At 33.3% G+C, this 23,710-nt stretch overlaps 1 protein-coding gene across 5 annotated transcripts in view; it reads left to right on the forward strand.

The window, feature by feature from the left end:
• LOC127071818 (puratrophin-1-like) overlaps positions 1-23,710 on the forward strand; it is a 340,266-nt gene that overhangs the window by 264,929 nt on the left and 51,627 nt on the right. For all 5 annotated transcript variants that reach the window (XM_051011526.1, XM_051011527.1, XM_051011528.1 and 2 more), the window contains one exon: positions 18,333-18,458. In XM_051011526.1, the coding sequence (XP_050867483.1) occupies positions 18,333-18,458 (126 nt within the window). The remainder of the gene's footprint in view (positions 1-18,332; positions 18,459-23,710) is intronic.

Consider the following 23,710-nt stretch of genomic DNA (forward strand, 5'->3'; position numbering starts at 1 on the left):
AAAAAGAAATATATATATATATTAATGTTAACGAAAGGCAGTATATATCGAAAAACTATATTATTATATCGATAAAAAATATTAAATGTTTAATGTAAATTATGAAATTATATGTACAAATATTTAAAGTATTTAATATTCTTTCATTCTTCGTTAAACTATTACAGTTAAAAATAATCGTCCTTGAGAATAAGTCCGACGTTCGCCGTCGTTCTTAAACGAAAGTACCGGCCGACCGGTACACCAAGCGGAAAACAATTTCATGTGATAATAGCGCGCAAGAGATGGTAATTAGCGTTGATCCAGTCATTAAAATATCGCTATACCAACCGTCTCGACCGTTATTACTTTCATTATTCTCGTGCGAATAAGGCCGTGCGAATTCTTTGCCAAGTTTTCGATGAGCGATGATTTTATAAATATGTAGATATACAAAGAGATTGGTCGCAGTTGGTAGAACTTTGATATAGGACGGACACACGGCATCAAAAATCTCTTTCCTGTGTATCCGTGTGTGTGTGTATGTGTATTGTGTATATTTGTGTGTTGGTGAGTTTTAGAGTTTGTGTGAACAATACTCCTTTATTAAAGTTTTCTTCAACCGGTCGTCGTTTCGTTTTCATCGTCCTGTTTGTTCTCTTACAGTCGTAGTCGTGTCATTCGACAAACAGGAAAAGGCAACCACTGTGAAATCATGGTGTTAAGCGAGGTAAACGCATGTCAGTGAGTTTAATAATCACTTTTCATACTCATGCATTTGAATAAGAGAAAGAGAGAAACTTAATATGTTGATTATCGTGATGATCAGTGATGAATCGACGTTATTAAATCTTTCGTAAAATAATTAAATAACATAACTAACTGGATAGCAATGTAAATTGAAACGTGTGGTATTTTTACTAATTAACAATAACTTATCGAATAGAAAACATTGAATAATACAAATTATTGAATAAGAATATAAATGAAAAGATATATTATACAATAATTGAAAATTGAATTGTCGAATATAAAATTTTGAGTGATAAAAATCTCGAATGACGTACGAACCGACAACTGTCGTCTGTATAAATCGAAAAAGGATATAAATTAGAAAGAAAAAGAAACAGAAGAAAGGAAAGAAAAAGAAAAAGAAGGAGTAATGATTAACACTAATATCCAAAATAAACAAAATACTAAAAATATAACTATTAAAAAAAAAAAGAATTAATGAAAAAAAAAGAAGATTAATACGTCGCAAAAAATAAAAACTAATGATTAATACTACGTAATAATGATAGAAAAGTGGTAAATATAACTTGTTCGAAATATAATCTTCAAAAACATAACTATTAAACGAAAAAAGAAGAAGTAATGATTAATACTAATATCCCTCGACGATATAACTAAATGGTATAACGAAACTATTAGTAGAAAAGTGGCAAATATAACTGAGGTGTATAGGATAAAACGTGTATAAAATTCTCTCGTGGCAGTCAACGTGTTAAAGAGCCAGCAGCAACACACATATACAGACATATACAGACATATACAGACGTATACACATATCGTCTGGCTTCTTTATCCTCTCTCGCTCTTCTCTTATCTTATCTTTGTAGCGAGACGTAGTACCCGCTGTGATAACGTCCCTCGCTTTACTCCGTGTTCCTTGAAATTGCTTCTTTAACCCAGGGGCCCCCATACTCCTATATCCCGCACCCCACCTTTCGCAAACACTCGGCGAACCTCGACATACACTAGAGGATAGAAGGGAAGTGAATAACACTAGAAGTTAGAAAGAGAGAACAGATGAGATACCTCCCACCCCTCACTCTTCTTCTCTATTCAATGGAGAGTAACCAAGGAAATACGCTTTCGCGGTTTATCTCTCTAGTGCTCTGAGTTGCTGTTGAATTATAAGTTGCAAATCAGCCGTTATAAAGCACAGTGTCAAGTACAATCGGTTATTACAGTTTCTAAGAACGGCTTGAATTCGACGAAGTCGATCTATCGATTACCGGAGTAAGACAGAAGAATTCTACGTTGTTAGAATGTGCCCGGCATGCAAAACTAACGGAAAAGAAACGAACGATCGTCGTTAAAGTCTTTACTATGATAGAGGGATGATTAATGATTCGATATCGTTACGTAAGAATACTCTCGCTTAGTTCGTTTAAGGATTAACGATATTACGTTGAGTCGATAAAAGGGATAGGGGTGAGAGAGGGTCGTTTGATTTATTCTTCTTTTTTCTTTCTTTCTTCTCTCTTTTTTTTTTTCTTTTTATTTTATTCTCCTTTTTTTCAAATTCGCGTTCAAGGAAGAAACCAAGCGCGACCAATGTTGTTATTGACGGTCCAAGTGAAAGGAGTGTGTATATATATATATATCTGTGTGTGTGTGTGTTTATAGGTAAAATGGTTTCGTTCGGATGATTCGTTGTCCTTTTGTCGACGTTGGTGCGTAACTCTCTCTCTCTCTCTCTTTCTCTCTCTTTGTCTCTTTCTTTTTCTCTCTCTCTCTTTCTCCAGTTTCGTGCTAACACGATTTTGCTCTTAGCGAGTCGTGCGAGTTGTAAGAATGCATTTTACTGACAATTAACGTCCATTCCCACGGTAACACTTTGTCGATGAAACTTTCTTACCTTGAGTATATCGCTTACTCAAAGATAAGCGATAAAAACGATCGAACGCGAACGATTAAAGGGGCGGCTCGTAAAATGGCATCTAGATTCGAAATCACGTTCGATACTTCCACGTTTGATCTTTAAGAGATGATTACTTTCTTTTTCCTTTTTTTTTTTTTTGTTTTTTTTCTAATTCATTCGAAGAACCGTAAATTTTATAATCTTTGGCTATACCGTATATTAGATCGATTAGAACTAAATGTAATCCTTGTAAAAATACTAATCTGTATATGTATATATATATATATATATATATATATATATATATAATATCATGGTTTATATTAGAAAAATTGAAAGATCGCGATTAGAATTTGTTTATAATATTAATTATCGTTGTATTAGGAATTTATTGATGTCTAAGAAAATATTATATCTCGAACGTCGATTATATATAGGAATAAGAATTGATAAGATTTTGATATTTTTATAAGAAAATATTTTGTTGTTTTTATTTAAAAATAAATCTGAAGTAATACTTAAACGTTAAAAAAAAAACAAATAAAAAAAGTAATCCCATATTTCAAAGGTTTATTAGAAAATAAGAAATATTTACGTTCACGACGTATTTACAAAAGAAAATAATCCGTTCCTTTTCGTTTAAAAACTGAATCCATTTAACAACCTCTTGCTTCCTATAAACTTTAATAACATACAATATTATACTACACTCTTCATTAATCTCATATTTTATATTAACAAAAATCAAAGATATTCAATAATCAGAAAAATTTATTAATTCTCAAATATTTGAAGAATCACAAAAAAGAAAAAAAAAAGAAATTAGGTATCTAGATCCTTTCGAAAAACAAAACAAAAAAAAAACGAACAAAAAGAACATTATAATCTATGTTTTACAACGAAGCATACGTAACCATTCATTAATCACTAACAAAATGATATCGTATCTGACGATTCAACGACACACATACATAGCTATTACAATGTTTCCCTCCTTTCAAACGCGAAAAAGAGATTTTACATTTTAGAAAGTAAAATAAGTTTGGCCGTGAGCGCGTGTAAAGGATCAGTTCGCAACAACCGCTTCCGGCATGTAATGCGTCGTTAACGCAGCCCTTCTCGTCTTTTGCGGAGAACGATCAAATAAATCGCCTTGGCTGCTCGAGATCTTGGAAAAAGAGAGAGAGAAAGAAAGAAAGAAAGAGAGAGAGAGAGAGAGAGAGAGAGAGAAAGAGAGAAAGAAAGAGAAGAGTATACGCTCTCTTACCCTGAGCGCGTCCTAAGGCAAACAAAGCGTGTATCTTTATTACGGTAATAACTATAATCTCGGGTCTCCGCAAGAGACTCCCTTTCTTCCATATAGGATGCACCCGCGGACTGACTTTGCGGTTAGCATCTTCGAAGAGCTTCGTAATCGTCTTGCATTTACCCTGGTTGAACGCGATACGAACCTATGAATGTGTATTGTAAGTAGATATGTCTTCTTTACGTATACGTACATACGTATATATATGGGTACTGTAATAAAAAGTATATAAGCGATAACTTGAAAAATGGTATCTTCGTCTAATACGTATTATATTCAATTGATTTAACTATTATTTTTCTTTCTTTCTTTCTTTTTTTTTTTTTTTTTTTTCATTGAAACAAGGAATTGTGACAAACGTTAAATGTTTCCTACGTTCGCGAGAGTATATGTATGTATGTATGTATGTATGTATGTATGTATGTATGTATGTATATATAAATTTATTTATTATCAACGTTGTACGGTAAATATTCTCTCGATTGGTGAAAACCGTGTCAAGGATCTTGAATTTTAAAGAAGGGAAAAGAAAAGAGAGAGAGAGAGAGAGAAGAAAACGTTCAAGAATGCCGTGCTGTTTTTAATTATTTCCCGGTTTCTTTTTTCGTCCTTTTTTCTCTCATTTTTCTTTTTTTATTAATTATGTTAATTTCGTTATTACCGAAAACGGTAGAAAATATGGATAAGTTGGGATCGTAAAGTCGAGAGAAGTATGTTGTATGCTCGTATCACGAGGAAAAGAAATGTTCGGTGTTACGTTAACGTAAATTTCATTATTTCGTCAGTGAAAGAGAGAGAGAGAGAGAGAGAGAGAGAGAGAGAGAGAGAGAGAGAGACAAAGAGAGAAAGAAAGAAAACTGAAAACGAGAGAAAGAGAGAGAGAGAGACGATGTAATCGGTAGGAGGATTACGTCGTCGTCCTCGCATAGTCCTTCTCGTTAAGACGTTCGCGCCTCTTAATGGTCAAGAGTGTACGTGCAACGGGTTTATGCGAAGGGGGACGCCATACATGGTGCGGAAGCGCGTGGAGTTTTGCTCGTAAAATATGATGCGTATCTTCTTATTAAGAGTAAATTGTATCCTCATTACCTCCTGCGAGCTTCTTCGTACCTCTTGCATAGAATCGAAAGAGTAAAAGAGTAAGAGAGAGAGAGAGAGAGAGAAAGAAAGATACGATAGAATGAGAAAGAATGAGAGAGAGAGAGAGAAAAAGAGAAAGAGAGAGAACGACAAATGGTAGAAGAAGAAAGAATGAGAGAGATAGAGAGAACGAGAAAGAAAGAGATAGACGATGAAAGAGCAGTTCGCCGTTTCTCGACGCAACGCCGCGAGATATTTTCGTTTTGTTTAGTCGCGATAGGGTGGTAAAACCAATCAAGACGGTCTTACCGGCAAAAAGATGATATTATAAATATATGTGTGTGTGTATGTACGTACGTATGTATATGCGTAAGTATGAACTATAATATATATAAGGTGAACGTTTATGTATATGTTCGATAACCAGCACATATGTTAAACGGCAAATCGAAATGGCATTTATCGCGAGGTAAGACTTCTATCCTGGATTAAATTTATCTCGTGGTTCTTCCGCTATCGTCGACATGCTCGGTATTACGCCCTGAGTATTATTAACGCCTAACCATCGTTCTTATTTTTCTTCTGCTTCGTTTTTTTATTCCTTTCTTTCTTTCTTTTCATATTTCTTTTTTTTTCTTTTTTAACTATTAGTCTTTTTTTTTTTATTAATTATCATTGTTATTATCATCATCATCATCATTGTTATTGTTATTGTTATTGTTATTGTTATTACTATTAATTTCTAGATCTAATACAGACATATTCGAAATAGGAAGATATTATTCGTGTTATTTATTATTTTATTCGACTAGTGACGATATATCGAAGTTACGGATTAATTTTATTTAATGTGGATTAATCCGAAGTAAGGTCATCTTGATAGATATACAACAATGCGTGATTGTTTCCTTCTAACGGGGTTGTATTATTCACTCGTGTTATGTTCTTATCTCTCAGAATAACTTATAACTTCCTGCTCGAATAAATCTTATTTTTGTGTTTTCGAACGAACAAGCTGAAAGTACAACGTGGAGGATGACTTCTTGAAAAATAAAAGAAAAAAAAAAAGAAACAGGAAAAGAAACATAAGAAAAGAAAGATCGATACTTAATTTCGTTGCGTTGTGAGAAAAGAGAAGAAAGAAAGAAAAAAAGAGAAGAATTACAGGAGAATGATTCTGTGACAAACCCTTTCGCTTTTCGACGATGCGATAAAAAGAAAAAAGATCGACAAAATGTGAAGAGATCGAAGAAATGTATCGAGAGATCGATTGGACTCGCTTTCGAGAGATCCTCGGTATGTCGTTTATATTGAATTCAAGATGAAAAATACGACGCGATGCGATACGATTCGATTTGATTCGATTTCTTCGAGAACGAAAACTCGGACAACGTAAACGACGATTTTAATTGGCGAATTATAGCGAGGAGATTATGAAGATTTCAATTTAAAAGCATTGCGCGAAAAAGGAGAAGAAGAAGAGGAGGAGGAGGAGGAGGAAGAAATAAAAAAAGAAAAAAAGAAAAGAAAAGAAATAATAAAAAGAACACAAGCAATGACGGCATTTATGGTGTACGAACCGACCAAACCTCGACCGTATGATTTACGCAGTTAGATGAGAGTAAATTTTAACGCCTGCCAGTTAATGTCCCCGCATTCCAACATGACTACTATAATTTATCTTACATAACTTAAGCTCCACGAAATGTCGCAGAGACTCTCGTTCAGTGCCGCATGCCGAGCGAACATTTCGAATAAAAAAGAGAACTTACGTATGTTACGTGCGTACGTGCGTGCATGCATACATACATACATACATACATGCGTGAGTGCATGAGTGACTGAGTAAGTGAGTGAGTACGTGCGCGTGCCAAATGGGGAATGCAATTTATTCGTTTATTTTGTAACGGTTTATACCCTACCTTTTACAAGAAGTTCGATATGCAATAGTTATTTGTAAAGATCTTTGACGGAAATAACGGGTCTGTCGATCGAAAATCGACACCGCGGGAGAAACAGAGCGATTAGGTATCCGAAACATGCCGATAAGGTGGGAGGTAGGTTGTTGCCGACTTGTAAGCCTCCATCGAAGTGTATTGTATTGTATTGTACGGTGATACGTACGAGAAAGAGGGCGTGTAATAGTCCTATTTATCTCTAGCAAAGTAGCTCCGATTAGAGAAAAACAGAGACAGAGAGAGAGAGAGAGAGATTATAGTCATTTCTAAAACGATTTCTATGTTAACGTTAAATATCGAACGAGAAAAATCATATACGTAGCACATATACAAACAAGTTGTTGTTTTAGAGAGATTTATAAGTTCGAAGGTAAAATTTAAGTCAAATGTTTTTAGATGATTTTAAGAACGAGTTTTAAAATCATTTTTCTATATATACTTTCTAAGCTCATTCCTTTTTTTTTTTTTAGTTCCTTTTCGAATCGTGACCCACCCTATATATTAATTTATTAATCGATGATATTTATTTCTACGCGTATTTCTTTTTTTAAGAGATATAACAACGTTGAATTTATTCGATTCAGAAGGAAATAATCATGTGCAATTGTGATTAGATCGAGAATAATGTCGAATTATTATTCGATTTTAAGAAAAGATAGATATACGATTAGAACGTACAAGTTTTATTCTTCACAATATTTTACGAATATGATTAAGAATAAAATAGAAATTCCAAGTAAGATAGATCGAGAATAATATCGAATTATTATTCGATTTTAATGAAAATTATAGATACAGATTAGAACGTACAAGTTTCATCGTTTTACAAAGTCTTTCTTTGTTTTTTTTTTTTTTTCTTTTGAGAAACCGAACGATACGAAATCGATTTACTTTCGAACAATAATATGAGAGTATGTCTCGCGTTTGAACGGTGCGGTGCGTCGAATTAAGTTTCACGTTAGAAGAGAATCGATCGGCATTATCGATTATTCGGCTCGGTGAGCTAGTCGCGCCGGACGCCATTCTCGACTGTAGATTTTATCGACGACGAAAAGTCCGCCGTCCATAAATCTCAACTCGTCGCACACGCTCGGCGAACTTCTCTTACGACTCCTGCGAACTGTTTCTCAGAGCTTTGCTGATTCTTACGGTACACATCCTAGTCGTGGCGCCTATCCTTTGCTCAAGAACTAAGAGAGGATATCTCTTGTTGAGGGCCAACAGACAACTGCCATTGACCGATTGCAAGCTGTCAATTTTGCGTGTAACTTGACAGCGTTTGCCTTTGTGTCATCGCGAGATTCGATCTTTCGAGTTTCTTTGAATAGCGATGGCTTTAAGATACCAACAGAATATTCGCTCCTCGTCATCGTAAATCGAATCATGTAGATCGAATTTAATTCTATTTTTTAAATAATTAAAAAACGACACTGATTAAATTATTCGATTTTTCCGAATTTTTCAGAAAGTTTTTAATCGAAATAATCATGAAAATTTTGTATACATCTAGTCAATATATCTATTTCTTTCGCGATCTATGTAATTTATTTTTATTATGGATCAATATCTTGATTCGAGATCGTAATCGATGCTGAAAGATCTTCTCGAGATATTTTCGATCTTAAAGATTGAAATCTTCGTTTCTAAAACTTTCCAAACTATCTTCGTAAAAATTCTTTATGTCGAAACACTATCTCGAACGGCACACAATCTATTTTTACTATTTCTCTTACTCCTTTGTACTTTTCTGCAATGACAAGATAAAACGAAGCGTCAAGTATCGCGAAACTTTATACTATCTTTGTGATTAGACACGGTATTGAATCATTGAAAAAATTCGAATAAAAGAGAGAAATAAAATTATATTTATCATAAAGATTTATTTATAAAATATTTATTATAAACATTTGTTTCAATGACTGCAGAAAATTATTAAACTTTTAACATCGTTCTAACGCGTGGGAAAAAAACGTGATAGGAATTTTTCGAATCATTTATTAATTTCTCTTCCATCTTTAATTTTTAATTTTTGAAACTTGAAGCATTTTTTTTCATGCTTCTTTTTCTTTTTATTTACTTTCTTTACGAACATCGATACGGAACGTTTCACGATTTGTTCGAACCCATCGCTAACAAAATGCCGGTGGATGGATCTGTGCCTTTTGCGTACCGAGAAAGATCGTTCCGACGGTCCTCGTCCATTGATACACGTCATACCTAAAGACGCGTGACTGAAGCGAGCGAAATGTACCTGAGAAGAACTCATGTATATACGTACATACGTCGGATTGGAATTTGCTTGGAGAGACGAGTAATAGATCCTAAGAATTTTTTCGCATTGCACGACGATCGATTTCAAAGCTTTTTATTTTTCTTAATTTTTTTATTTACTTATTTATTTTTATTTCTATTTTTATGGAATGACAGAAAGACCGATGGCAAAACAAATGGATCTCAAAAGCGATATGGAAGTATTATTTTTGTTTTAATAGAAGAGAGGTTTATTGCAGAAATATTTTTGCACGACGTTCCCATAAAATTTTATCTGTAAGAGAGATAAAGTATAATATTTGTTTTGTTGAAAGGGATAGGATAGAATAGGATCCGATAAATTTATGTATATTCTTGAAAATTGAAATATTTATTCGATGGAATGGAAGAAGCAACAGGTTAGTTTTCGTGGCATTCGAAATGTTATTATTTCGAGATAGAGATGGGTTCGAATTTTGTTAGGTCGGTTTAAAAATCGATTACTCTTCCTCGAGATTATTTAAACTAATTTTTTTAAATTACAAACGAACTCCTAAGCTTGTAATTTTATAGTTATATACATATATATATATGTCACATTTTGTGAAACTTCGATGTAAAGTTTTATTCACAGATATTTAAGAAAAAATATATTTCTCTCTTTCAAAAATATTTTTATTTCGTGATAGTCCAAAAAAAAAAAACATGAGAAACGTACGAAATATATGATACGATATTTTCTTGTTCGAAAAGAAAAACAGGAATCGATTTATCTTTCTCCTCGAAAAATTGAAAGATATTTTTCCAACGGATAATAAAAAGCAACCTATCGAATCTCAATTCATCCGAAATGTCAATTCTATTAAAAATCATATCATATTTCTTTTAGAAATATTTATACGAAGCGATGAAAAGATTATTGAAAAAGAAAAAAGTTGATGATAAAAATGAATACGATACATCTGACAACCATTGAAAACTGAAAGGATACTTTTCTGATAAATAATAAAAAACCAATTAATCTAATCTGAAACCATCGATGTTATATCTATTAAAACAAAGAAAAATACAACACACAACCCTTAAGGAATATTCGTAGAACGAAAATTCGTGATAAAAAAGATAATTGAAAGAATTAGCCAAAAGACATCTTTCCATTAAGAAAGAATCAAACGCCGATATCGATCGTATCTAAAATCACTTAGACATTTTAATTGCTCCCTAATCGCTATAGTTCTTATTATCTAAAAGAAACAAAAACTCTGCATCTCCTTAACACGGAAAAAAATTTCGCGAGACGGACGTGATGCGGAAAGAAGATCGTGCAAAACCAAAAAAAAAGAAAAAGAAACGAAAGGAAACGTAAACAAGAAACGAAGAAAAATGGAAAAGAAAAATAAAGAGAAAAAAAGAAACGAAAGGAAACGAAACGAAATGGAGAAAAAAGCAAAGAAGAGAAAAAATGTGGGAGAAAAAATATTCGACAAAAATTAGAGTCGCCGATATATGTATCTACACCCTTGAGAGGACAATAAACGTATGCTTCTTGCAAACGGTAAAATCGTACGGTTGCGATAGAAAGTATCGTACACCCACTAGGTTGGCAGGGGCAAAACTAACTTTGAACGATAGAGAATCGTGGCGGTGGCTGCACGTTCTTAAGAGAGAAAAAGAGAGAGAGAAAGAGAGAGAGAGAGAGTGTGGGCGAGCGAGCTCGTAGCAAACGCGCATCGATCGAGCCATTAATCCTAACCGTAGGCTAGTGGCGTAGACACGAGGCGAAACAAACCCCCTTGTCCGCGACCTATAGTGAGATGGTATCGACGATCGAGTGCGAAAAATCGAGTTGGTCGATCGAATAAATCGTAGTCGAGTCGAACGAGCCCAAGAGAGAATCTCCTTCTTCGGTGGAGACCGATTCCTCGACGAAACGGCGCCAGACGAACGTCTCAGTTTCATTCCTCGTGTCCTCTCAGTCCTCTCAGTCCTCTCAGTCCTCTCAGTTCTCCCAGTCTTCCCAGTCCTCCCAGTCCTCCCAGTTCTCCTGTCCAACGTCCTGTCTTTAAACAGCCCTTTCTAGGACGTACTATCTTGGAACGTTCGTACTCGACATCTCATTTCTAAAGATGTTCGGAAAGATCAAAAGAAAAATATTTAATGAAAGAAGATAAAAGGAAAATCTTTTTTATTAAGAAGAAGAAGATCTAATCGAATCGTTTTAATTACTTTATTGGAAATCGAGTTTCGTATTAAATCGAATTTCTTTCCTTTTTTTTCTTTTTTTCTTTCTTTCTTGATTAATTATTGTTAATAAATTCTTCTGATTTTTCCTTGGTTTTGTCTTGCTTCTTTACTTCTTTGCTCTTTTTTTTTTCTTTTCTTTTTTCTTTTTACGAGAAAAATGATATACATCGTCCGATTAGTTTTCTGAGATATTTTTTTATATTTTTTGATGAAATTTAAGTGAGGTTGATTTGAGATTTGTTAGATTTTTTATAGTTCATACTTTTCGTAGGGGCTTAACTAAAATTTGTTAGTTTGTACACGAATAAAGTATATCGTTGTTCTAAGTTTTCTAAAATATGGAGATATCACTTTCTGGAATCAATTTGATGTATGTATATTAAGTAGAAATCAGTTCGAATTATTTAACCATTTTGATGTATAACTTTTTACAATTGTGTAGTTAATACCATAACACATATACATATAATATATATATATATTATGTATATATATATATTATATTATTAACAGAACAGACACGATGATTCTAATATTCTAAAGAATCTTTTTTCATATTCGTTAACATTTCCTAAAAACTCAAATTTCCACAAATAAATTAATACCATAAACATATTTATAAATGACTCGCGATAGCTTTCAAAGATTTCAATGAACAAAGAAACAAAAAGGAACAAACAAAATTAATCTCGATAGGATTGATTTAAAAAAAAAAAAAAAAAAAAAAAAAGAAAAAGACGCGAAACGGAGACGAAAGGAAAAAAGAACAGAAGACGAATGAAATTAATAATTATAATAAAAGTTTGCGTGCACACAGATGTTCGATCGTATCTGTTAGGTTGTCAGGTGGGGTGGTTTCCACTTGGCGTAAAAGTGTCACGTGAAAGGGAGATGAGCCGCAACCGATTCTCCTCTTTCGTGGAGCGAAAATTCGGGTCTCGGCAGCCCTCGGAGCTAAGCGATCGTGTTCCTGGTTCGACGTCCTTTCATTCTCGTCAGTACTGTGAATGTAGAACGATAAAATGAGCCTCGTCCCAAAACTCAAACGAGGCGGCATCGTAAAACTGACGTTTCGGGGAAGATGCATCGTTACGGATGGAGGAAGGAGTCTCTTTATCGATGAAATAAAAGTGACTCGATGAAACCGTACGATCGTTGCTCACTTCAACGAATTCAGGCTACGAAATTTAATTTTTTCTTTTTTTTTTTTGCCTCTGTTTGTTTTTTTTTTTGAGTTTCTGCGTCTGTCTGTTATAGTTATACTTTTGCGTCGTCTGTTTATCCATGTGTGTTTCTTTTTATCCATATTCTTTCTTACTTATTATTCTTGTTTCATACATCAGTAAGCTTCTAATGATTGTTTTACGTCGATTGTTATGTACAATTTCTTTTTTCTAAAAAGTGAAAGGTTTCTGTATATGTCGATTATCTGAATTATTTAATTAATTGATAAATAAAAGTGTCGTTATAAATACAGAAGTTTATTAAAAAGAATATAACAAATCAAGCAAATATTATAACAACAATGTAATAATTATTAATAACAATAATAGTAATAATTACTTATCGATCAATCCAATATATATACATATACATAATATTAGATTGAATGGAATATAAAACGTGATCAGCGTTTTAGAGAATTGTTTCCTCTTAAAAAAACAAAAACAAATAAGAAATAAATAAATAAGTAATAAAAAGTAAGAAACATTAACATGCCTGCGTCCATCGCGTGGGGGAAAGGAAGACGGAAGGTAGAAAAGAATTAATACATTGATTGAAATCGCTCTTATCGCTTATCGCGTGTATACTATCTTCGATCGTAAGCGCAAAAAAAGAAAAAAGAAAAAGAAATTTATCAAAATCCAAAATGACGTTTCCTCGTTACGTCATCCCTATCCTATACGATACGTTCCACGAAAGGATTCTTTCATCGAGTAGAGACAGCGTTATACGCCCGGAGTGATGCTCGTTTCTGAGTAACACACGTCGTCGTCATCGTCTTCGTCGTCTTCTTCGTCATCGTCATCGTCTTCGTCGTACTCCTCACAACTATAAGCGACACACGAGGAGATTCGCCCGGCGGGAGGCTCGTAAAGCGCGAACAACTTGGATAAGTAGGTAAATTCGCGATTTACTGCTTTCTCAGAAAGTCCATTCTATCGATGCCCTCGGCCGATCCCGCAATAATCGGACGTCTTACGTGTCCCATAAGCGCGATAAGATCGTTTTGCGAAGCGTGGAGAGGTAAGGGGAAGAAGAAGGTTGTGGAGGCTAGGCGCGTGAGAAGATGCAGCACGCGGAAGCAGACGGGAGAAACAAGAAAGAGACAGATAGACATACGGAATCAGAGAGAAAGAGAGAGAAAATGAGAGAGAAATATATATATATATATACATATATATAGAGAGAGCATAAGAGAGATAGCGAATGAGTAAGATAGTAAAAGAGAGAGAGAGAGAAGGAAAGATTGTACGTGTCACGAAGGAACCTAAATACTTGGTCGTCCGTTAGGCGTGCGCAGTCCTCTTCTACGTGGCGTGTAAACACGCTTCCCCGTGCAAAGACGCACGCGCGGAGTAGGTGAGATAAAACGCAGGGTCGCCACGTTCGTAGCGGGGTCACGACACCTTCGTTGCGTTTGCAATGGCGCACGGCACTACTTCTTCGCACCTGTATCTACTCTTCTCGCGATATATACTTGCTTCTTGCTTCTTTCTTTCTCTTTCTCTCTTGCATTTCTTCTTCTCTTCCTCTTCTCCAAAAGCTCTTCTCCGACTAAGCGTGTTTGAGTTCTCTCGAGCTAGCTTAACACGGCCCAGTGACCCCTATAACCTACGCTCTGCTTATGATCGAAGAGATTTCTGTGTATCTCTGCTCTGCTGGATCTTTCCCTTAACGGGATGCCTCGCTTTCAAACGATTCACTTCCTTCTACAAGACCATCCTACGAAGGTCTTCTTTCTTATTTTCATTCTTCTTATTTTTATTCTTCTTATTCTTATTCTTATTCTTATTCTTATTCTTATTCTTATTCTTCTTATTCCTCTTCGACGAGTATCTTCTCGTCTCTTTCTATTCTGCTTTCCTTCTTACTCTTCTCTGATAGCTTCTATGCCAACGGAACGATCAATGGTAACGATACAAACGCTGATTTGATAACGATCGAGCGTGATGACGTTAGGTAGGAAAATCTATGATATTAACTGTGCAAAGATAGACAAGTAGTAGTATTGTTTATTACATAGATATGAATTCGTATCGGGAGGAAAATAATTTCATGGATGTTCATTCATTTGGATGTTACTGGTTGATTTTTTTTCTTTTTTTTTTATGGTTACGTTTATGAATGTATCTTTTTTTCTTTTTTATTTTTTTTAATATTTGATTGCACATTGTTTGATCGAGTAAATTGTGCAAGGGTAGAACGTACCCTGGCCAATTGTTCCGATAACAAGAGTCTTTTCACGTTTTTATAATATCGAAGTAAAAATTAATTTTGCACATTTTAAAGTTTAAAGAGTCGTTATGCATCGTCGAATTTTGATATAAATGTTAATGTGGCCAATTGTTTTGATAATAGGTAGGTAGTCTTTTGACTTTTACGTTTTTATAATATCGATGTAAAAATGAAATTTGCAAACACGTTTAAAGAGTTATTATATACTTGCAAATTTGGATATAGAAATGTTAATATAGATTTTGTGATTACATATCTTTTTAATTTTTTCTATAGATTATTGATCGAGCAAATTGTAGAAAAACAAGACGTATGTATACGCTCAACTATTTTAATAACAAGAGTCTTTTCACTTTTACGTTTTTTTAATATCGAAGTAAAAATTAAATTTGCAAATACGTTTAAGGAGTTGTTATATACTTTGAAATTTAGATCTGAAAAAATATGAACGTTAGTGTGAATCTTGGTGAATTTTCTATGGTCGCGTTTATGCGTAATTTTTTTTTTAATCTTTTCTATACGTTATTGATCGTGCAAATTGTACAAAAACAAGATGTCCTTGCCTAACTATTTTAATAATAAAAGTCTTTTCACTTTTACGTTTTAATGACATTGATATACAAATTAAATTTGCAAATTTGTTTTTAAAGAAAGATTAATGTTAAAAAGTATACATTATTGATGGTATAAATCGTATAGAAAATTATACCGTACATGTATCTTTTTAATAAAATATTTAACAATAACGAGCGTTTTTTATTTTCAAATTTTTACTGCATTGAAATATAGTTAACATTTATAAATCGGTTTGTAAATGAGTAAACTTCGTCATCGGTCAATAAACGAACGGAGTTAGATAGCATATGACGATTTGATTCGTCATTGGTCAATAATGTGATAGATACTGTAGATTGTTCTATTACCTGCTAAGATAAACACATACTCCAAAGATAGTTCAATAATGTATTTAAGATAGATACTCTGGATAGTCGAATAATCAGCTAAGATAAATAAATACTTGAGATTATCGAATAATGTGCTAAGATAAATACTCCAAATGTTCCGAATAATGTATTAATATAGATAATCACTAAATTGTCCAATCGAGAGAATGCAAAGTTTGCCATGAGAATCATTACGTAGTTGTTATCTTTTGAATCTTTCGAATATTGAATATTAAACTCTTGACAAGAGATCGTTTACTTAAGTTATACAAGAGTCTCGATCTCACGTGTTTAAAGATACATACATATACCTGAATGGAAAAAGTCAAGGGGGAAATCGTTCTTTGAATTCCCATCGAAACAGAAAAAGATAGATAAATAGATAGATAGATAGATGAACAAATGGAGGAAGTAAGAAAGAAAGAAAAAAAGAGAAAGAGAAAGAGAGATATAGACAGATTGATTATTAAAGTTCAATCAAGTCGAGTCTTTCTGTTCACACGAGGATAGCTAACAACTGGACTAATACTTCGAAAAAAAAATAAATAAATAAAAATAAAAACAATAAAATGAAAATAAAAAAAAGAAAATAATAATAATCTTATTATTAATGAAAGAAGAAAAAATTAATAAAACAAAGGCAAAGTAATAATCGAAGAAAAAAATCTTTCAGTCAGCATCGAAACAGAAAGAGAAGAGATAGATAGATAGAAGGATAGATAAGTAGATAGATAAAGAGAGAAAGAAAAAGAAAAAAAAAGAAACAGAAAAAGAAAGGGAGATGCAAACAGATCGATTATTAAAGTTCAATCAATCCGAATCTTTCTGTTTGCACGAAGATATCTGACGACTAGACAAATGTCCTAAAAAAATTACAAAAATAAAAAACGACGAAACGAAAATAAATCAAACAACAACAATAATAATAAAATAAGAAAAAATTAATTAAACGAAAGCAAAGTAATATCGAAAAAGAAGGAGAAAAAACAGAAAGAAAAGAAGAAGAAAAAAAAATGTATTTCTCGTTCGCGCAAACGTTCTCGTGCATTAAGTTTACGGTCTTTGCTGATATTCGATCGCGAACACGCTTAACTCGGCCCAGTGACCCGAATAACCCGTGGTTTGCTTATGATTCAAGCGGTTTCCATCTTTCTCCTCTCTTCTCCTCTCCTCTCCTCTTCTTTTCTGTTCTTTTCTTTTCTTTTCTTTCCTCTCTTCTTCTCTCTGTCAAGCCTGCGGGCCAGGAGGCTCCGCTTTTCGTTTGCACCGCTCGTTATTTCGCACGGCTTGGTCCACGTCGACGAAGTTTGTGTCCTCTCTCTTTCTCTCTCTCTCTCTCTCTCTTTTTCTTTATTTAACTCTCTCACTCTTTGGGTTAGCAGCTCCCGTTAATTATACGAGCGCACATCTCGCTCGTTGCCGGACCCCAGAAAAATGTCAGTAGGCCCTGGTTTCAACAACGAATCATTAATCACTTCCAACATGTCAGTCGAAACGATCTAATTATCCTCGTTCGGACCTCCCAATTTTTTTTTCTTTTATTTCGTATTCTCTCTTAGTTCTATTGTATTATATCATGCGATAATGGTCGGTCATGTTCTTCGACCGAACGACATTTTTAATTCACGTTTATCGACACGTATATAATTTTTCTTCTTCATTCTTCTTTGCGCGATAAATATTTTTCCACGTGTTTCTTATGCATTCGTTTATTTTATTGCTCTTCTGTAAATTAAAAAGATACCTTTTCATTTCATTTATTTGATCAGTCTATTTGTATCAATTAATGATAAGTATTTTGTATGATGGCTATTGGTATGTGAATACGAATATTTTCATCGTTTTGTAAATAATTAAGTACTTGTGGTTACGTCATTTCTATTAAGTATTATTGATATTTCATTACACGTATTGATTATTAATCTCGAATATTGATTATAAACTCGGATCTTGTTTTTTTATCAAACATTGACCCGATAAATGTCAGTCTTTTTTTTTTTTATTTTTGTAGAAATTTTTCTGTTAATTGATATTGGAGAATTGTGTAAGACACGTTCATACGTAAATTTTGCAAAAACCTTCGAGATTTATTTAACGAATTCATTTTTGTTGCTTCTTTAAATCATTAAACTACAAATCTATCTAGTTTCCTATATTTACTATTAATATATCATTTTATAAATCAACAATAAAATGAATACAAAAAAAATGAATAAAGCAAATAATCAATATTTATATAACAATCTCTCTCTCTCTCTCTGCATTACATTACAACACATTACATCATTCTAAACGATATTCTCGTTAATCTAATTACGACGATTTAATTGTACGAAAAGAGAATGGTATATATTAACGTATAATAAGAAATAGAATATATACATATATATTAATGTTATCATTCATATTATTTTTAAATGACTTTATCATATTCTTATTACGTTATATATCATTTTGTTCGTCAGGTATTATCGTGGCTTTGCAAGAAAGGCGAGGACGTATTGTCGAAACACGCACAACACTCGGCGACGACGTTAACGGCAGCACGTCATCACGAGAGAGAATTCGAAAAGTTTTATTTCACGTCGATGGTGAGTACAATTTCGGTAAAATATCTGAGTAAGCTTCCTCCGATCGTTCTAGAAGCTGCTCGTTAATGGAAACGAAAGGTAGGCTAAGCCTTCGGGGGGGCCTTCGAAGTTACCCTTCTTCTTCTTCTTCTTCTTCTTCTTCTTGTCTTCTTCTTTCTGCTCGTTCTATCTCTTTCTGTCTCTTTCTCTGAGAGAGAGAAGACAAGATTTCACTTTTTTCACGTCCCATTGAGTCGCTCGTCACGCTTCGATACGAAAGAAATTTCGCTGCTGAGCGAGAAGCCATGATGAGAGGGGAAAAAAGAGATAAAGAGAGAGAGAGAGAGAGAGAGAGAGAGAGAAAGAAAAAAAGAAAGAAAGAAAGAAAGAAAGAAAGAGATTGCTTGCTTGCAATAACTTCGAAATAATAAAGGAATCCATTGTGTCGAGGAGAGCACCTTCCCCCCTTTGCCAAGAATCACGCTGAGTTTGAGGGACTTGTCTTTTCTCTCCGTTAGCCGCAACCTCGAGAAAGAGATAGAGAAAGAGAAAGAGAGAGAGAGAGAGAGAAAGAAAGAAAGAAAGAGTGAGAGAGAGTGATGAAGAAGGGACGAAAAAAGAAAGGAAAAAAAAAGGGACTTTCGTTGTGCGACTTTAAAGAATCTTTTAAAGGATATTACGATCGACCTTTTTACGGAGAGAGTCTTCCTAAAGAGGGAAAAGAAGGGTATAAAAAAAAAAGATAAAGGAAGATCGAAATGAATGAAAAGATCGAAAGATATTTTATATTTAGAAATTAGAAGGGAACTTGTGAAAATTGTTCTTGATCTATCAGAGAGGGTATTGTTTTTTTTTTTTTTTTTTTAATGATATTAAATCTTTTAAGACTATATTATGTATATTCGCGAACAAATCATTCTTTCGTTATTGAGAATTTTCGCACCCAGTTATCTGTATTACAGGAACACTGTATTACCGATCCATCTAATACGGATTAGAACTCGGTCGGTAATAAGATTCTTTTTTGTTATTTTTCTCTCCCTCTCTCTCTCGCCCTCCTCTCTCTATTATTTCAGGATATAATGAAATGTTTCTAATTAATGAATTATTTACGAGGTTGTCCCATATACGTTCTTATCGTTTTAATAGGAAATAGCATTGATTGTAAAACCGATCATCGATCGATCTCTACTCGATCGGTAAGTCGATCGGGGTTGCTCGTGTGCTGCCATCTAAGAATGCTCGATTCAACTACTTACTAAACTCATTGGGTAATGTCGACTATCGAAGGAAATTGAAACGATCGGTAGGAGCTGTAGTAGTTACGTTAATGATAGCCATTATTTTGTCCCTCGCGAATGCAGGCTGTTTAATCGAGTCGATGGAATCTCATCGATCTTTTGTAATAGCCCGATCGAATCGCAGCCATTAATTTAAAGAGTCCGATTCCGAGTAAAGTTCTGTAATTAGAGGCGTATACGTCGGAGAAACTCGCGGTAATCGCGATAGAGAGTAGTCGATTAACGCGTTTCGGATCGCTAAGCGAAACTTGTTTCCTTCGTTGAACGACCAAAGTGAATACCAATGTCTCTTCTTATCAATCAATGGTACGACTCTGTGTCCGTTTCCTTTGTTCGATAAGATATCGGTAACGGTACGTACCGATACTCACCGACTTATCGAACTTCTTTCTCTTTAATCGTATAATACTAACAATTAGTAGAAACTCATTGTAATGGATTTTTTTTTTTTATAATCCTTTCTATTTCTGTTTTCAAATGGATATCTTTTTAATGGATATTATCAATTAAATTCTGAGAAGTATGTATGTATATACATATGTTTGACATAAGAGGCTAACTTTGTACGATTAAATGAATAAAATGAATAAATGATATTTTGTATTATCGATTAAAATACAATTATTATCATAATAAAGAAATGAATATAATAACAAATTATATAGTACGCTTATCATCTCTTTAATGCTTAATACGATTAATATAATATTGCAATAATAAAGAATATTGTAGGTATAAGTAATATTAAATGAGGTATGAAGAGTTCCTTCTGAAATTACTCCAAAAGTTTCTTATGTATACGAGTAAATGAATTCGATCGAAGTATTTGATTATCAATTAAAATAAAATTATAATCATATCGAATAAAAATGATCTGTCAATAAATTCCAGAAAATATTTATGTCTTTGCTTAAGCAATAAATAATATCGAATATGATATGAGAAAATCGTACTGACGTTATTCTGAAAACTCTCTTATAATGCACGAATAAGTGAATTGAAACATTTAATTGTCGATTAAAATGAAATAAAATTATAATTATATGAAAGATAATATACTTATTATTAAATCTCTTTAAACAGTATTACTTGATGAAATACATGAGAAATTCGTTTTGAAGTTACTTCAGAAACTCTCTTATGTCTACGAATAAACGAATTAAAAGGAAACACTTGATCAATCAATTAAAAAAAAAAAATAAAATAAAATAAAATTATAATCGTGTAGTAACAAAAAAAAAGATAGTTATTACTAAATTACAGGAAACTTTTATGGTATCTTTGCTTAAGCAATAGATAATATTATTCGATGAAATGCGTGAGAAAATCGTTCGGAAATTAGTTGAAAATTCGACGTACGCACGCATATGTATATACATACACACAAGGAATGTATGCGAAAAGTTTGCCACAATAGAAACCGGCATTCCATCGGAAACTTTTTTTCCCTTACCATATAATCGAACTTTCTCCTGTTATCCATGGTTTTGCTCGACGAGTTCACACTGACGTTACGGAGAAACGTCGAGACGAAGACGTTCGTTATAAAGGATCGATCGACATTTACTATCATAATGATCGGTGATTGAGATTATTTAAAAAGTTAACCGAGTGAACGGTACTTAATTTTATCCAATGAATGTTAATTATTAACGTTCCGTTCGCTTCTTTCCATTAAAGTCTTAACATTTTCTTATTTTTTTTCTTCTTTCTTTTTTCTGTTTTTTCATTTTCTTTTTTTTTTAGCGATATTTCTACTTTTCCTCTCTCCATATTACAGCTCATTAAATCAACTCGTGTTATCGTAATCGTTATCGACAATTTGTTATATGCGATAAACGATATATATAATTATCTTGCGTTCAAAATTTTGTCTTTTTTTTTTTCTCGAAATAATTACCTATCTGATGTTCTTAGTAAACAATGTCTCGCGATAATAGTTTACTTAGCTCGCAAAAAAATTTCTTTTATTCTCGTCCGTAATAACACGTAGAAAAGAGAAAGAGACCCTTTTTCTTTTTCTTTTTTTTTTTTTTTTGGAAACGTCCGAGTTGTGTACACGAGTACATCGTAGTTAGGTATGCACCTTGACCCAAATGCTACCTTACTGAGAATAAGAAGAAGAAAAAGAAGAAGAAAAAAAGAGACAAGGTGCAAAGAGATCGAATCCTTTAAAGTACAAAACGGTGTTGCTCGCCATTTTGTTTTAAAACCGATCTGAGAAAATCGTGAAGGTTTCGTTACGCTCGAGAAGCCGAAATACTTTGATACGAGTACTTAGTTACTTACATGCGCTCCTCCTCGTTCCGGTAACCCAATTACTCAGGACGAGTCCAAAATGGTAAGGAAATCACGTGTTGAATAAGAACGAGAAGGTGTCGTATGACTTTGTAGATGCCGAATGGCGAACGCATTGGGAGGATGACCGTAAAACCGACAGGAAATCACGCGTTGCTTATGAAAGTCATCGTCGTACGTATCACCATCAAACGAACGAACGAACTCACACGCGTTATAAATCGATAGATATAAATTAATTAAAAAAAAAAAAAGAAGAAAGAAAGAAATATAATAACAACAATCTATTTCCATCTGTAATAGTTAATAAAAGAATAGATAAAAACGAGCTTAATATGTTAATTAAATAATTAAAACTCAATGACACATTATTTTTTTATTCGACAAGTAGAATAAATAACAAGTGATTTTTCAATCGTCGATAAATAATTTCTTTCGTATCCATTAATATAAAAAAAGAAAAAAAGAAACGATGGATAAATAATGATTAATCTACGACGTATTATAAAAGGATAATTTTAAATCGTTAATGGATAATCTCGAAGGGTGGGGAATAAAAAAAGTTTGATTATCTCGAAACTTCCCGTCGTCGATAGTTCGTCTCTCAACAACTCGTTAAATTTCGTAAGTTAATGAATATTGCTAAATAGCGAAAAATGAACGATCCTTGATAAAGTAAAAAAAAAAAAAGAAGAAGAAGAAAAATAGAGAGAAAAAGAGGAGAAAAAAAAAGGAAAAAAATATAGATACATTACGCAAATTTAGAAACTTTCGCTTTTGTTTATCTGAAGGAACATCGTATTATTAATATCCTTTAAATAAGGATAACGAAAAGATATGGTTACGTCCGGTTACCGAGTTTCCTCGATGCCATCTCGCTCCATGTTTGACGCGTGTCATGAATTGCGATCGGGAAATCATTTCAAAATCGCGCTTGCAAAACTATGACGGTTCGTTCGACAAGAGGTTGTTATGCTCGTTGACTCGATACACACATGCATATATACATACGTAAATACGTATATAAATGCACATAGTATTATCGTATTATGATGGTGTAGGAGAAGAGTAGAGGGAGTAACATGGACACGACTTTCCATTATAATCGTTCGTTCGACGATAACTCGAAACAATGACGGATACGACCTTAATGCGACTCTATATACTGATTCGATATAAGATCGAAGTTAAGGACGATCGAGATCATTTGATCGAGTTTTTGTTTGGAACTTCTTAGAAAGGATAAAGAAACGAAGTCGATTCAGATTTCTATCTATTCTTATTATTTTTTTTCTTTTTTAACTTTCGAACGACGTTTCTTTATTATTCTGTTTTTTTTTTTTTTCATTCGATATAATTATAATCTTATAGTTTTATTTTTCGTATTCTCGTGAGAAATATTACGAGATTTTTAATTAGGAGAAAGAGACGATGAGGCTTTTCTTATCGATCTGAATGATTCGACAGATTTTTTTAGTCGAAAGAAATTTTTCTATGGAACGTTGTCATGGTGTAATTCGAATTTATGAAGAGTATAAAGAAATTTTTAATCGGAAAGGGAAAGGGTAATAGAAATTTGCGATATTGATCGATTTATTTTATAAAATTTGATTGTAATCTTTGTTGAAAATTTTCAAGAGAAATAACAAAGAAATGTTTTGTTAAACGTTTGTT

Source organism: Vespula vulgaris, chromosome 23 (genome assembly GCF_905475345.1).
Source record: "Vespula vulgaris chromosome 23, iyVesVulg1.1, whole genome shotgun sequence".
Taxonomy (NCBI): Eukaryota; Metazoa; Arthropoda; class Insecta; order Hymenoptera; family Vespidae; genus Vespula; species Vespula vulgaris.